The sequence below is a fragment of the Lissotriton helveticus genome, chromosome 12 (assembly GCF_964261635.1).
Source record: "Lissotriton helveticus chromosome 12, aLisHel1.1, whole genome shotgun sequence".
NCBI classification, from domain to species: domain Eukaryota; kingdom Metazoa; phylum Chordata; class Amphibia; order Caudata; family Salamandridae; genus Lissotriton; species Lissotriton helveticus.
The window spans coordinates 232,052,205-232,065,355 of NC_136073.1; the positions used below are offsets into that span (position 1 = coordinate 232,052,205).

The 13,151-nt window shown below is 45.1% G+C and overlaps 1 protein-coding gene across 1 annotated transcript in view; it reads left to right on the top strand.

Annotated features, from left to right (window-relative positions):
* Positions 1–13,151, top strand: part of ZC3H18 (zinc finger CCCH-type containing 18) — a 529,005-nt gene that overhangs the window by 79,947 nt on the left and 435,907 nt on the right. Inside the window, exon 3 of the mRNA XM_078670778.1 lies at positions 2,614–2,698. Within this exon, the coding sequence (XP_078526904.1) occupies positions 2,614–2,698 (85 nt within the window). The remainder of the gene's footprint in view (positions 1–2,613; positions 2,699–13,151) is intronic.

The window sequence follows — 13,151 nt, forward strand, 5'->3', positions numbered from 1 at the left end:
GCAGAGTAGTGAGTAGTGAGTAGAGTAGTGAGTAGTGAGTAGAGTAGTGAGTAGTGAGTAGAGTAGTGAGTAGTGAGTAGAGTAGTGAGTAGAGAGTAGTGAGTAGTGAGTAGTGAGTAGTGAGTAGTGAGTAGAGAGTAGAGAGTAGAGAGTAGAGAGTAGAGAGTAGAGAGTAGAGAGTAGAGAGTAGAGAGTAGAGAGTAGAGAGTAGTGAGTAGAGAGTAGAGAGTAGAGAGTAGTGAGTAGAGTAGTGAGTAGAGAGTAGTGAGTAGAGAGTAGAGAGTAGTGAGTAGTGAGTAGAGAGTAGTGAGTAGAGAGTAGTGAGTAGAGAGTAGTGAGTAGAGAGTAGAGAGTAGAGAGTAGTGAGTAGAGAGTAGTGAGTAGAGAGTAGTGAGTAGAGAGTAGTGAGTAGAGAGTAGAGAGTAGTGAGTAGTGAGTAGAGAGTAGTGAGTAGTGAGTAGAGAGTAGAGAGTAGTGAGTAGTGAGTAGAGTAGTGAGTAGAGAGTAGTGAGTAGAGAGTAGTGAGTAGAGAGTAGTGAGTAGAGAGTAGAGAGTAGTGAGTAGAGAGTAGAGAGTAGAGAGTAGTGAGTAGAGAGTAGTGAGTAGAGAGTAGTGAGTAGAGAGTAGAGAGTAGAGAGTAGTGAGTAGTGAGTAGTGAGTAGAGAGTAGTGAGTAGTGAGTAGAGAGTAGAGAGTAGTGAGTAGTGAGTAGAGTAGTGAGTAGAGAGTAGTGAGTAGAGAGTAGTGAGTAGAGTAGTGAGTAGAGAGTAGTGAGTAGAGAGTAGTGAGTAGTGAGTAGAGAGTAGAGAGTAGTGAGTAGTGAGTAGAGTAGTGAGTAGAGAGTAGTGAGTAGAGAGTAGTGAGTAGAGTAGTGAGTAGAGTAGTGAGTAGAGTAGTGAGTAGAGTAGTGAGTAGAGTAGTGAGTAGAGTAGTGAGTAGAGTAGAGAGTAGAGTAGTGAGTAGTGAGTAGAGTAGTGAGTAGAGTAGTGAGTAGTGAGTAGAGTAGTGAGTAGAGTAGTGAGTAGAGTAGTGAGTAGAGTAGTGAGTAGAGTAGTGAGTAGAGTAGTGAGTAGAGTAGTGAGTAGAGTAGTGAGTAGAGTAGTGAGTAGAGTAGTGAGTAGAGTAGTGAGTAGAGTAGTGAGTAGTGAGTAGTGAGTAGTGAGTGAGTAGTGAGTAGTGAGTAGAGTAGTGAGTAGAGTAGTGAGTAGAGTAGTGAGTAGAGTAGTGAGTAGAGTAGTGAGTAGAGTAGAGAGTAGAGTAGTGAGTAGTGAGTAGAGTAGTGAGTAGAGTAGTGAGTAGAGTAGTGAGTAGTGAGTAGTGAGTAGAGTAGTGAGTGAGTAGTGAGTAGAGAGTAGAGAGTAGAGAGTAGAGAGTAGAGAGTAGAGAGTAGAGAGTAGAGAGTAGAGAGTAGAGAGTAGAGAGTAGAGAGTAGAGAGTAGAGAGTAGAGAGTAGAGAGTAGAGAGTAGAGAGTAGAGAGTAGAGAGTAGAGAGTGGCTGGCCCTGTTTCTAGCTCAAGCGGCAACGGCACCTGTAGTCTAAAGATAATACCTCTGCCTCAAGTGAAGTACTCTGGTACCCAAGGATGACTAGCAAACAATATTATTCACAACGTTGCTTACTATTCAGCAACATTTGACAGTTTGCAATCAATCTTTATAAAACTATTCAGAGTTTGATAACAAATTAATGCAACACATTGTAATATACAATGCCAATAGCTCAAACTTTAATGCTGCGAGACCTATTGCATTGTAAATGCTTGTTTATATTGTAATACTGTAATTTTAATTCTATTTTAATTGTATAGATACATTTTATTGTACATATTTGAAAGGATGTATTCTTTTATGATTTTGCAACTTAAAGTTGAATAAAGCTTAATTGAATTGAATTGAATTGACTATCGTTGACGATCGCTCAATGAAGAAGAATGTACAATTACCTAGTTTTCCATCATGGAAATTGTAACAGAAATCTGTAACCACCTTTCTCCCTGGCTTTAGCCAGAGTATAGTAATTTTTATAAGTTAAATCGTTCAGCTATACCATCAAAATGAACCATAGTATCACCTTAAAAACAAAGTTGTGGGACACTTTGTAGCTGGCTATCTTAGAAAGGCACTTTTTATTCCTATTCAGCTTTAAGCCTCTATATTGCCCCAATAGGTTTTTCATGCCCTTTTGCTTTTTCTTTCAAATACATTGGATAATGATGGCTCAGTCACCCATATCTACAAATAGGGTTTACTAATTATATGTGGCTTCAACATGTGGTTAGTCTAACCTGCTGATTTAGAGGGAGAGGAGTCTGTTTTGGTGTGTGTTTCTATGTCTGTATGCATTTGTGTGAGTGTCTAATAGTTAATGCTTTTTTTGCACATGCATTATCTCTTTGTAAAGCTCTCTGTGACACTGCACATGAGCAGAACTGTTTGTTTGTGACTTCTTTGTTGATTTTCATGGTGGAGAACTAAGAATTCATTGGACCTTTTCTTAAGGTACAGTTTAACCCTACCCTTAAACCAACATATTGTTTGCTGTTGGAATATCTGCAGCTTTAACATTAAGCTTACCCAGTTTAGTCATTGTTATAATCCTTTATGTGATTCACAGGATGATGACCTGGAAGAAGGTGAAGTTAAGGACCCCAGTGACAGGAAGGTGAGGCCACGGCTCACCTGTCGATTTTTCATGAAAGGTAACCACACACTGCACGTAGAACCAGATGTGCTTTGAACCATCTATTATTATACATATAGAAACAACTTGTGTTAACCTCTACTGCGCTAGCGGGTTTTCCCGCTGTGCGCTGAAATTTCGAAAATCGCGCGTTACGTGACAAAGCCAACTCGTCATGCGCGTAGCGCAGGTAACGCCCATGACGAGCTGGCTTTGTCATCAGCGCTGAAGGGGTTAAATCAGCACTGAACTAAGTTAACAGCGGTTCACGCCTTACTTTTATTAATTGTCGCGTATATGCGATAAACCACTGATAACTGGCAAATGCTATACTAGAACTCTTAATCAAATGATTTTCTGAACATCCAGCCTTTATTCTTTTGTCCCATGAGTTGGGATGTTGTTACAAAAAGCACATCATATGTTAAAGCCAACTTCATCTGGACAGTTGTGTAATGAGGAATGTGCTTTCTTAGTTAAGGTCAATTAGTAAGCATGGTTCAATCAGTACATAGTTGCACACAAAAACAATTGCATGTTCCTTTTTTTCTGACTTAAACATTAAGCTTCACTCATCAAAAATAATTAAACAAGCTTTGGCATAGCCAATAAGTCTCGCCTTTGGGACCTTATAAATATTTTGTTGTGCAGCACAATATCCTACTGCAACAATATTAACTGTTGCATGGCTAAACACTTATAAGGTCCCAAAGGCGAGACCTATTGGCTATGCCAATGCTTGTTGTTTTACATTTTCAGAGTCATTTATTTGTGTGTGTGGCGCTGCAATGCCGGGCATCCAATCTTCCTGACAAATGGTTGGAGCCAGGAAACCGCGCCGCCGCTTTAAATATTACTTTCTCTAATTTCCAAGACAAATACAATGCAAAGTTTCTGAAGCAAACAGACGCGGGCAGCGCTGAAAAATAAACCTGGCTGCAAATATTTAAAATTGAATGTGTCGAAGATCTGACTTCATGGCTTTCTGCGAACATCCAGCAACAAACGTTAAGGCATATTATCAACTAACTAAATATCGCAGAGCACGCTTAGTGTGATTTTGTCTGACGCCGGCTATCGCTGGATTTAATCGCCGAGATAACACGCTTATCTCAACGGCGATATAAAATCCGGCGATAGTGGCGAAATGAGGGAACATCGCTGGAAATCCAGCGATACAACTTCAGCGATTAGGGAATCCTTGGTAATAAGGAGATTTGGACTTAGCCTTAGAATCCACCTCCCTTTATAAATATAGCTAAGTCATATATTTATTCAGACGTTGGCTTACGGGGATAACCGCGGTTAGTGCTGCTTTTTATATCGCTCTGGGTGTCCTGGGCCGGTTTGTTTATACAGAGTAGTGCAGTTAGCGATATTTTCTTTGTTGTTTTGAAAATAAACGCCTAATTTGCATCTCATTAGCGATGCGAGGTGACGCATCTCGAGAATGGCTACTAACATGTGCTACTGCTTGTTAGCACCTCCTTGTGGCTTTTAAAGCCATAAAATGTGAGATAGGGCCCTAAATAATATGCCCCTTTATGTTTGCAAGTTTGGAATGATGCATAGTCTCCTCTGGCATAATTGCACTGAATTACAGCACTGTACGTTGTGTGTATCCTGTGCCCCCCTGGTGCAATTTAATTATTATTTCCTCGTAAGAGTTTAGGAAGCTTAAAACAACCATGGTGGGTTCTGAGCAGCTTACACAGCACCAATCAAAATTTCCTTTTTTTAAAAATGTTCTTATGTGTTTTGTTATGTGGTTTTCTTATAGCACCTTGCACGCCTTATGCAAAGTCTCTTAGCACTGTTTGGAGTATCCCAGAGAATGGCCATAGGTTATCCCAAGGTAGCAAGCTCCTTGGAGGGAGGGGAGGGGTGGGGGGGGGCGGCGGGAAGAGGTTAAGAGATCTGATCTCATGACTCTGGGGCAGAGGAGTTAGAAGAAGACGGGGGCACGAGGGGTGAATAGGGAGTGAGTAGTAGAAAGGCAAATACTGACCCATATATGTCCAGTAATTACCATCCTATATCTCTACTTACTGTCTTCTCAAAGATCCTGGAAAGACATATTCACTCACACCTAACGCAGTACGTAACAACACATGGACTTCCTCCATCCCAATCCGGTTTCCGAGCTGGTTTTGCCACCAAAACCACCTTACTTGGGGTCACTGAAAACATACGTTACCACCTAGACAATAGAGACACCGTTGCGCTCATTCTGCTAGATTTAAGCGCCGCATTTGATACGGTGGCCCATGCTGTATTAATAAATACACTAAAATCACAGGGTATTGACGGACCCGCTTTAAGTTGGCATATTGCCTTCCTTTCAAATCGCACTTTTCAAGTCTTCTCACAAATAGCCTGCTCTGAAATCCACTCTTTTGCGCACGGGGTGCCACAGGCATCCATCCTCAGCTCTTTGCCATTCAATCTGTATGTAAGACCACTGGCTGAGGTAGCAGAAAATTCTGGGTTATCCCTTTTCTCCTTCGCCGATGATTCTCAAATCATTTTCTCCCTCTTCTCACATAACATAGACACTCCTTCTATTCACAAAATTGGCTTGAACAAAATAGCATCTTGGATGCAGCAACATTTTCTCAAACTTAATGGAGAAAAAAACTGAGATATTGGTGTTAGGAAAAAACAAAGATCTCTGGAACCCCCTGAATTGGCCTTGTGAAATGGGTGATCTTCCTTCCCCTTCCCCCCCAAGTTCGAAATCTGGGCATCACGATTGATGACCAACTCAGCATGCATCCCCAATCAGTCAAAGTCGCATCGACTTGTTTCACCGTTCTTAAATGGTTAAGGAAAATCTGTTGGATGCTTCCAGAATCTACCAGAAAAACCGTAGTCAATGCCCTAATTACATCTAGGCTTGATTATGGAAACATACTCTATCTGGGCTCAAACAAATCTGTAGTCCACAGACGGTACAGAACGCTGCTATCAGACTTCCTTGTGGAGTCCCAAAGTTCACTTCCATTTCAACCTATCGACGCAAGCTACATTGGTTAAAAATCGAAAATATCGAAAATCGAATAAAGTTCAAGGCTCTGAGCTGTATGCACAAAATTAAATCTTGCTGTGCTCCTTGTTATCTTCAAGCCTTGGCTAGTCCCTACTTCCCTCCTCGAAATCTCCGCTCTGCTACCCAAGGAAGGTTCATCATCTTCAAATTAGCCAGGAACTCATTACCCACAGCACTCCGCAATGAGACGAACTATACCCAATTTCGTAAGTCTTTAAAAACCTGGCTATTTGACAGATAAACTGTGTGTTGTCCTGTTCTTCTTCTCTGAGCACAGACTTGTCCTTTGCGCCAGGAAACCCTTTTTGGGTAGCTGTTGCGCATTATAAAAGCAAAAACTAAACTAAACTAGAAAGCTAGAAAGGGCGTGGGATAGTACAGACACTGAGGGGAAAAAAGCACAGAAAGAGGCCACTTCAAGAGACGCCGCCGAAGATCGGAATGAGCAGAAAAAGATAGATAAAGATCGAGGCCGCACCAGCAAGTTCAAACACACAACATCTGATGTTTCAAAGAAAATAAACGAGGGGCGAAAAGAAGATGAAAGGGAGAGATTCAGAATGTGAAACAAAAAAAAGCAGACCGCAAAAAGAGAGCGGAGGGACAGAGAAAGAAAAGATAGGATTGGAGAGTGAAGAAGGGACGAGGAGAGACCACTGCGGCGGAGAGAGGGAGGTGGCGTGGGAGAAAGGAGTGAGAAGGACTACCAGGGAGTGAGATAAAACTGCGGGAGTGTGCCCTAGTGATAGGGAAACAAAGCCATCCCCCAAAAAAATGAGGAGACCGAAAAAAATAGAAACCACCGCGAGGGAGTGTGGCGCGGCCCCGTACCCGTGGTGCATGCATGCGCGCGCAGTCTGCTCTTTTTGGAAGCACATACCCGTGCTTGTGGCGCGCCCCTGCTTGCTCCCGCAAGGTAGATGCCAGCACAAGCACGAGTATGTGCTTCCAAAAAGAGCAGAGCAACGGCTAAAGGTCCTCCTAAGTAGCGCATGCACGCTGCATGGGCGAGACCTAAAAATCTTCAAGTGTGCAACGTGTACATCAAGTAAGTCTGAAATTTCTGTGCAGTGTATCATTTGCTCCATGAAAGTTCATCATGTAGTGTTCTCTGATTCCTAGACTGCCATTATATCAAGAACATGTATTCTCTTCCTTTCAGTGTGAGAGAGTTGACATCTTAGGGCAGTTTTAGTAATTGTTAGTATGGAACTAAACCTGGTCTGGGCTTTCTTCAACTCATCTGTGAGCGTGCCCACACACAGTTGTTGACATGATGCAGCACCTGCTAGAATGACTACGTTGCAAGTAGATACTTGTTAAGGAGGAATAAGATACAGTTGAGAGACCACCTTTATTGAGTTTTGGTGCACCTACTCTTCATAAGGACCAATGATAATCCATAACTTGCAGCTTATATCACATGTATTGTTACACCATAGGACAAAGGGATTTTTTTACACTTTACTTTAGCAACCACTTTTCTGCTTCCCAAATCCATTTTTGTATAATTTCAGTAAACCTACTAGGGCAGAATCTGCTTTTTTATTTTTGCTTTCAATTCAGTGACAAATGTATTGTTGCGACACAAATTGTCCCAGATCTTACTGTTCTTCCCCGTCACTTTCATATCTTTTCTATGGGCGCCAAAGCAATTCAGTTCAAGCCTATAGTAGTTTGATTTTATCAGTTCTCTATTTGGACCCTCATTATTGCTATTCCACAGTTTCTCAAACACACGCCGGTTTTCTGTTTCATTTGTTACACCTCTTCGCAGAAGTCTCTTGTGGTAATCTTCAGGGATTATTTTGAACTTTATACAAAGCCACTTTAAGCTCTGCTGTTGTGTTGTTCACTTCTTTTGGTAGCCCTGTAAAAACGTAATACGGCGTTACATTAAGGTATCAGACGTCTCTATATCTCACTACAGTGCTCCAGACAAGGCAATGAGTTTTGCTTATCTTTGTATAACTTGATTAGTCATTCATCTACAATTTTCATACTGGAGCTGAAATTGAGGTGGGAATAAATGGAGTAGGAACCTGTTGAAAGGAGGAAAATCTGAGGTGCTCTCGTGAGGTGGGGTTTAGTTGTTAAGAGCATGTGTCATTCTGGAGCAAATATCACCCTTCAGTAGAAAAATATGCTGTAGGCATCAGTGTCTCCTTTCACAGATATGTTTTCACCTACATTCGCATTTTCCACAGCCATATGCTACTGGGCTGACTAATATGAATGGATGATCTGTGGCTAAGTAACATATTACATACACCACATTGCTACCAGACAGACTGGAAATCCCTAAGGCGTACTAAAGGCGCATATACCCAAGTACAGGCACAAGGCAGCAGATACCAGTCACTGGCAACTACTCGATCCGACGGAGGAGGGGGCCAATAGGCAAGGTACACCCAGACTCTTGACCGCACCTGATCAAGTTGCAAATAAGACGGGATTGCTGGGACTGAGTCAGCACGCAACCCTGAGCAACAGCGATTACCAGGGAGGAGGGCCCCTGGCAGCTGGGTAGGGCCCCCCACTGAGACTGCTAGATTGCTGCCCAAAGGCTGACCTTTCAGAAGAAAGCTCCTCCGATAACCTTCAGGCAAACACGAAGGAAAAAATGGGGAAGACAGCAGAAGGAGAGATATCGCCCTCCCCCACCCCCTCCTCCCCTTCCCAGAGCTTGACATACTCTGAGGATCTTTTGGTGCCGGCCCCCTCCAACTCATTGCAAGATGATGCACAAGCAGCACCCACGCTGCAAGACATTCTGCAGGCCATATCGGCCTCGAGGCTGACCGTTGAGAACAAAATTGACACTGAGGAAATGGGCCTCCTAAGAGTCGACCATCGCCGGTTGGTGGAGCGAGTAACTGTGGCTGAAACAGGTTTGGGGGGCCTGAAACCGATCTGAACCACAACTGTGGACAGACTGAGGGCGGTGGAAGCACAAGTGAAGATGCTTGAAATGACGGCCGAAGACCCTGAAAACAGGTCCTGTCGCAACAATGTGCGACTCAGACGGCTTAGAAGGTTGAAGGAAGGGACAGGGTGACCTTCTTACAGAAATGGTTCGGGGAGGAGGTAGCTCCGGAGGGCTTATCCCTGTATTTTGCATTAGAGAGAGCCCATAGAGTACCTGCGAGGCCTCCTCCTCCTGGAGGACTGCCCTGACCAGAGGTGGCTCGCCTCTTGTTTTATAAAGACAGCGATCACATACTCGCACAGGACCCACAGAAATACCCCCTCTCTAGTGATGGACAATAGCACGGTCAGATTCTTCCCTGATTTCTCTAGGGAGGTCCAACTGCAGCGCTTTCCTAGCGGTCAAGAAGAAGCTGCGTCAAATGGAAGACCAGTAATCAATGCTCTTTCCGGTGAGACCAAGGGAAGCCATCTCTTCGGGTACCCGATATTTTAATTAACTAATTTATTTTTTCAGCACACCGCAGGAGTCATGGGGATGGGATGGGTTGATCACCAAGTGCCCGGACGTGCTCCTCTGGAACAACGGAAGTGGGGGGCCACCCAACATAGTGGAGAACGTAATCTACTGCGGCCCCCTCTAGAGCCAAAAAGCAACAGGAACAAGAGCAAGCCATGGCGGCAGAAGCATGCCTGAGCTCACCTGGCTCCAGTGGAGCACCTTCCCCAATAGTCACTCCTGCCACGGTGGACGAGATCATTTGACACTCTCCCAGAACCGCAAGTACTGAGAAGGAAGAGCGGAAGGGTGGGAACAACCACATGAGGAAACTCTGAATGGCGGGTGGGGGGTGTACCTGTAATGGGGACACTCATATTCTGATCTATTCACTGAATGGGTGAGAAGTTGGCGGCACTGTGACAACGGATCCAGCAGATGCGAAGAAGGCATGCTCTGTCACATGAGCTCAAAGTTTGGGCATTATTTTTGCATGTTTGGATGAGGAGGGTTTTATCGCTAGTCCTGGGGAAGCGGAATTGGGGTTGTGTTGAAGGTTTAGACGCAAGGGGGTTACAGAGCACGTAGACTAGACACTGAAAATGCAGCGGCCTAAGTGATGCTCCTGGCCCCCGCTTAGATTACACTTGACCCACACCAATAGCTGGTCCTCAACCTTAAAGGATTATTTCATGGAACATCCGGGGGATGCATGCTATGTCTAAGCTGTATAAAATTATTTCCCACCTGAACAAATGGCGAGCTCACATAGCCCTAATTCAGGAGACCCACCTGTGTGCAAAGAAGGGGGAGGTCTCAAGCATAGATGGCGAGGTCAATTATACCTCACAGTTTTCCACACTTGCCAGGGGGGCATTGATCTGGATTAGGGCGGGGGTCCTGTTCCAGTGTACTGGGGAGACGATTGACCCAGATGGCCGGTATGTGGCAGTAAAAGGCCAGCTAGATGTCCGGGAGATAGCGATCGTAAGCATAATGGCCCTAATTCAGATCAGGGGACATTCCTAGACAAATTTACAGGTATTTTGGTGGCCTATCTTCTGCACTCTGTAATTATTGGAGGCGCCTTTAACTACTTCGCTGATCCCCGGAAGAAAAAGAGGGTATTCACACATTGGCAGGGCAGATGGGGATTAATTTGACCCCTGGAGATGCCTGAACCCGGAGAGCAGGGATTTTTCCTTTTACTTCCCGGTGCATGATCTAAAGGTTGGATTACACACTTTCCTATGCTCCCTGGACAAACATACCCAGATCCAATCATTAGCATACTTAACGCACACTCCGGCCTTCTACACATGCGGTGGGGACATTTGCTCCATCAAATACCAACGTGGCGCCACAAACCTGAGGCATTAGAGGACCAAGTGTTACTTGATGAAGTCAGAGAATGCTTTGCAAACTACTTTAGTGATAATGCAAACACGACTAACTCGCAACTGACGGAGTGAGATGCATTTAAAGTAGTACTCGGGGCAAATGCTTTGCGACCTCTATTGGAGTGAGGCGTTCACTCGAGACAGACCTTGAGACCGCAGACCAGGTACTGCGTACACTAGATGTGCAAAGACCAGGACATGCAGAGTTGAGGCAGGCCTTACTAGATGCCAAGTAGGAGGAGGACAAGCAGATGGAACGGCTGCGCAACTTTGACTATTAAAAATACATGGAATGTACACATGCAGAGCGTGACGGACCGGATGTCTGTTGTCCTGGTTGGCTAACCCAGTCTGGAGGGGCTTTCCTGATACTTTTAAATAGTGGAGACTGAGGAACGTATACTATATCAACAGGAGGGATTACATCGGGTATTCATGGGGGTTTATACCATGATATACAGCACTCGATTGAGACAGGAAGAAGAAATTATTAGGTAATACCTGACTGTTATCCCACTCAGGAGACTGATGCGCTGGGGCCCCCCCTTAAACATACAAGAGGTAAGTGCAAGCGGTTAAGGGTCTGGCCAGGCAAAACGATGGAACACACACACGCACACGCACACTCTCACACACATTTCGATTCGACTCCTATTTTGTCCTATTCTGTACTACCCGTTTCTTGTTTATCTTTTAATGTCACAGGCTTTCTTTTAACTGCAGAGCTCGCGACTCATATACGACTCGATATATAATAGCCTAGTTCCATACGGTGGGATTTATTTTCCCATTGACCGAAGCAATTTCAAATGGGAGACTGCTAACATCAGTCAATTTTTGGCTTGGAAAATCCTGATGTGAGTCTGTTGGTATGTATGCAGTTTACTTCTGCTGCTCCTGCTTTACCAAGCTGCAATTCTGTTAATAAATTTACCTGCTGCCAAACTCCCACCACTTTATTTTTCATTCTCTTTCAGATAATGGATTGTTAAGGGCAGTTCAAGAGTGATTGTCACCAGGGTCAGTTTGGCAACAGGAATGGGTGTCCAGCGGAAACTGTGCCCTTTTTAGGTCTCGCACTTGGCGACGCATGTCGCCAGCGAGACCTATAGTTGTTGTTTTCCCTCCCAAGTGGTACAGACCGGTGCACGAGCCGATCAGGGTCTGTGGACGCGCTTACGCAGGCCGGCCGAAGGCACGCGCATACACACACAGACAGACGCGCGCACACACACCGCCGCCGCCCCCCCCCCCCACACACACACACACGCGCACACACACAGGAACACACATACACACACACACACCGCCGCCTCCCCCCCTCCCCCCACCTGCCATCTAGGAGATGAGGGACGGGCACGCCCACCCCTCTGCAACCGCGCAACCGTATTCGCACTGGCTGCGGACCTCGGGAGGGGGAAACCAGATGTCCGGGCAGAGCATCACGGACCGCATCACGGCGGCGCAGCACATCGTAGCGGGTTCGGCTGTCACCAAGACGGTGTGTAAGGCCGCCACTCACGAGATCCTGGGCCCCAAGAAGAAGCACCTGAACTGTGAGTACCCAGTGCGCGCCGTTGACGCAGGAGGAGGGCAGCAACCGCCGCCCCACACGGGCGCTGCTGACGCAGGGGGGAGGGCAACGCCCGCCCGGAGGAGACGCAGCATCACCTGCGCGAGGAGGGCTGTTGACATACCCTGGCATCTGGGTGCTGTTGTGAGTGTAGTTGCCCATCCTAGGGCGCCTTCATAAAAACGCTCGGCGCTTTTGGTGCATTCAATCGTGTCACAAACTGTCACTTGCGACCAGCAAATACGTTGTCTACTTAATAAAATCATATTAGTTTAGTAACCCATTCGAAGTTTCTCACTTTTTTATTATTACTCGACTCTTGTCCCTAACTTTAATTTGTTTGCAGTGACACGTTAAAGCAGCCTCACGGTCCAGCTTTTTTGGCATGGAGAACATTTAGTGTAGAATATCTCTGAAAATGCACAGTTCTCCTCCCTGCTGTATGTCCCCATACAATTTTTTTTTTTAACTCCACAGTTTTATGGGAGATCAAGTTATCCTCTTCCCAGATGTCAAGTGTCTCTTACTGAACACTCCATCAATTGCAAGTCGGCCAGGGTTGGACTGGGACAGAAAATAGGTCCGGACACTAAAATAAAAGTGTCTCGCAGACCATAAAACAAGGTCACAACCAACAAGAAAATGGCACACACACACACACTGACTTTCAGACTAGCCCACATGCCACTGACTGATTGTGTGGCTTGTCCAACCTTGAAGCCTCCTTTTCGCAAACTTCGAACATCCCAAGTGCAGAGACACCTGACGCTTAGTGTAATCAATTAACATTTCTCAGCACTTACATAAAAGAGCATACATACATTCACTGGATGGAATAAGTGGCACCTAACGGTTTTCCACATTTGTCTGTAGCCATACTCTGTTGCAGTCAACAAATATTGCGGATGCACCCTTTTAATTAAAAATGTGTAGTCATGCGCATCACCATTTTTGTTGAAACGTATATTTTCTGGTTGTTACTGGCATCTTCGGAAAATGCATAAAAATCGCTGTTTTGTCCTG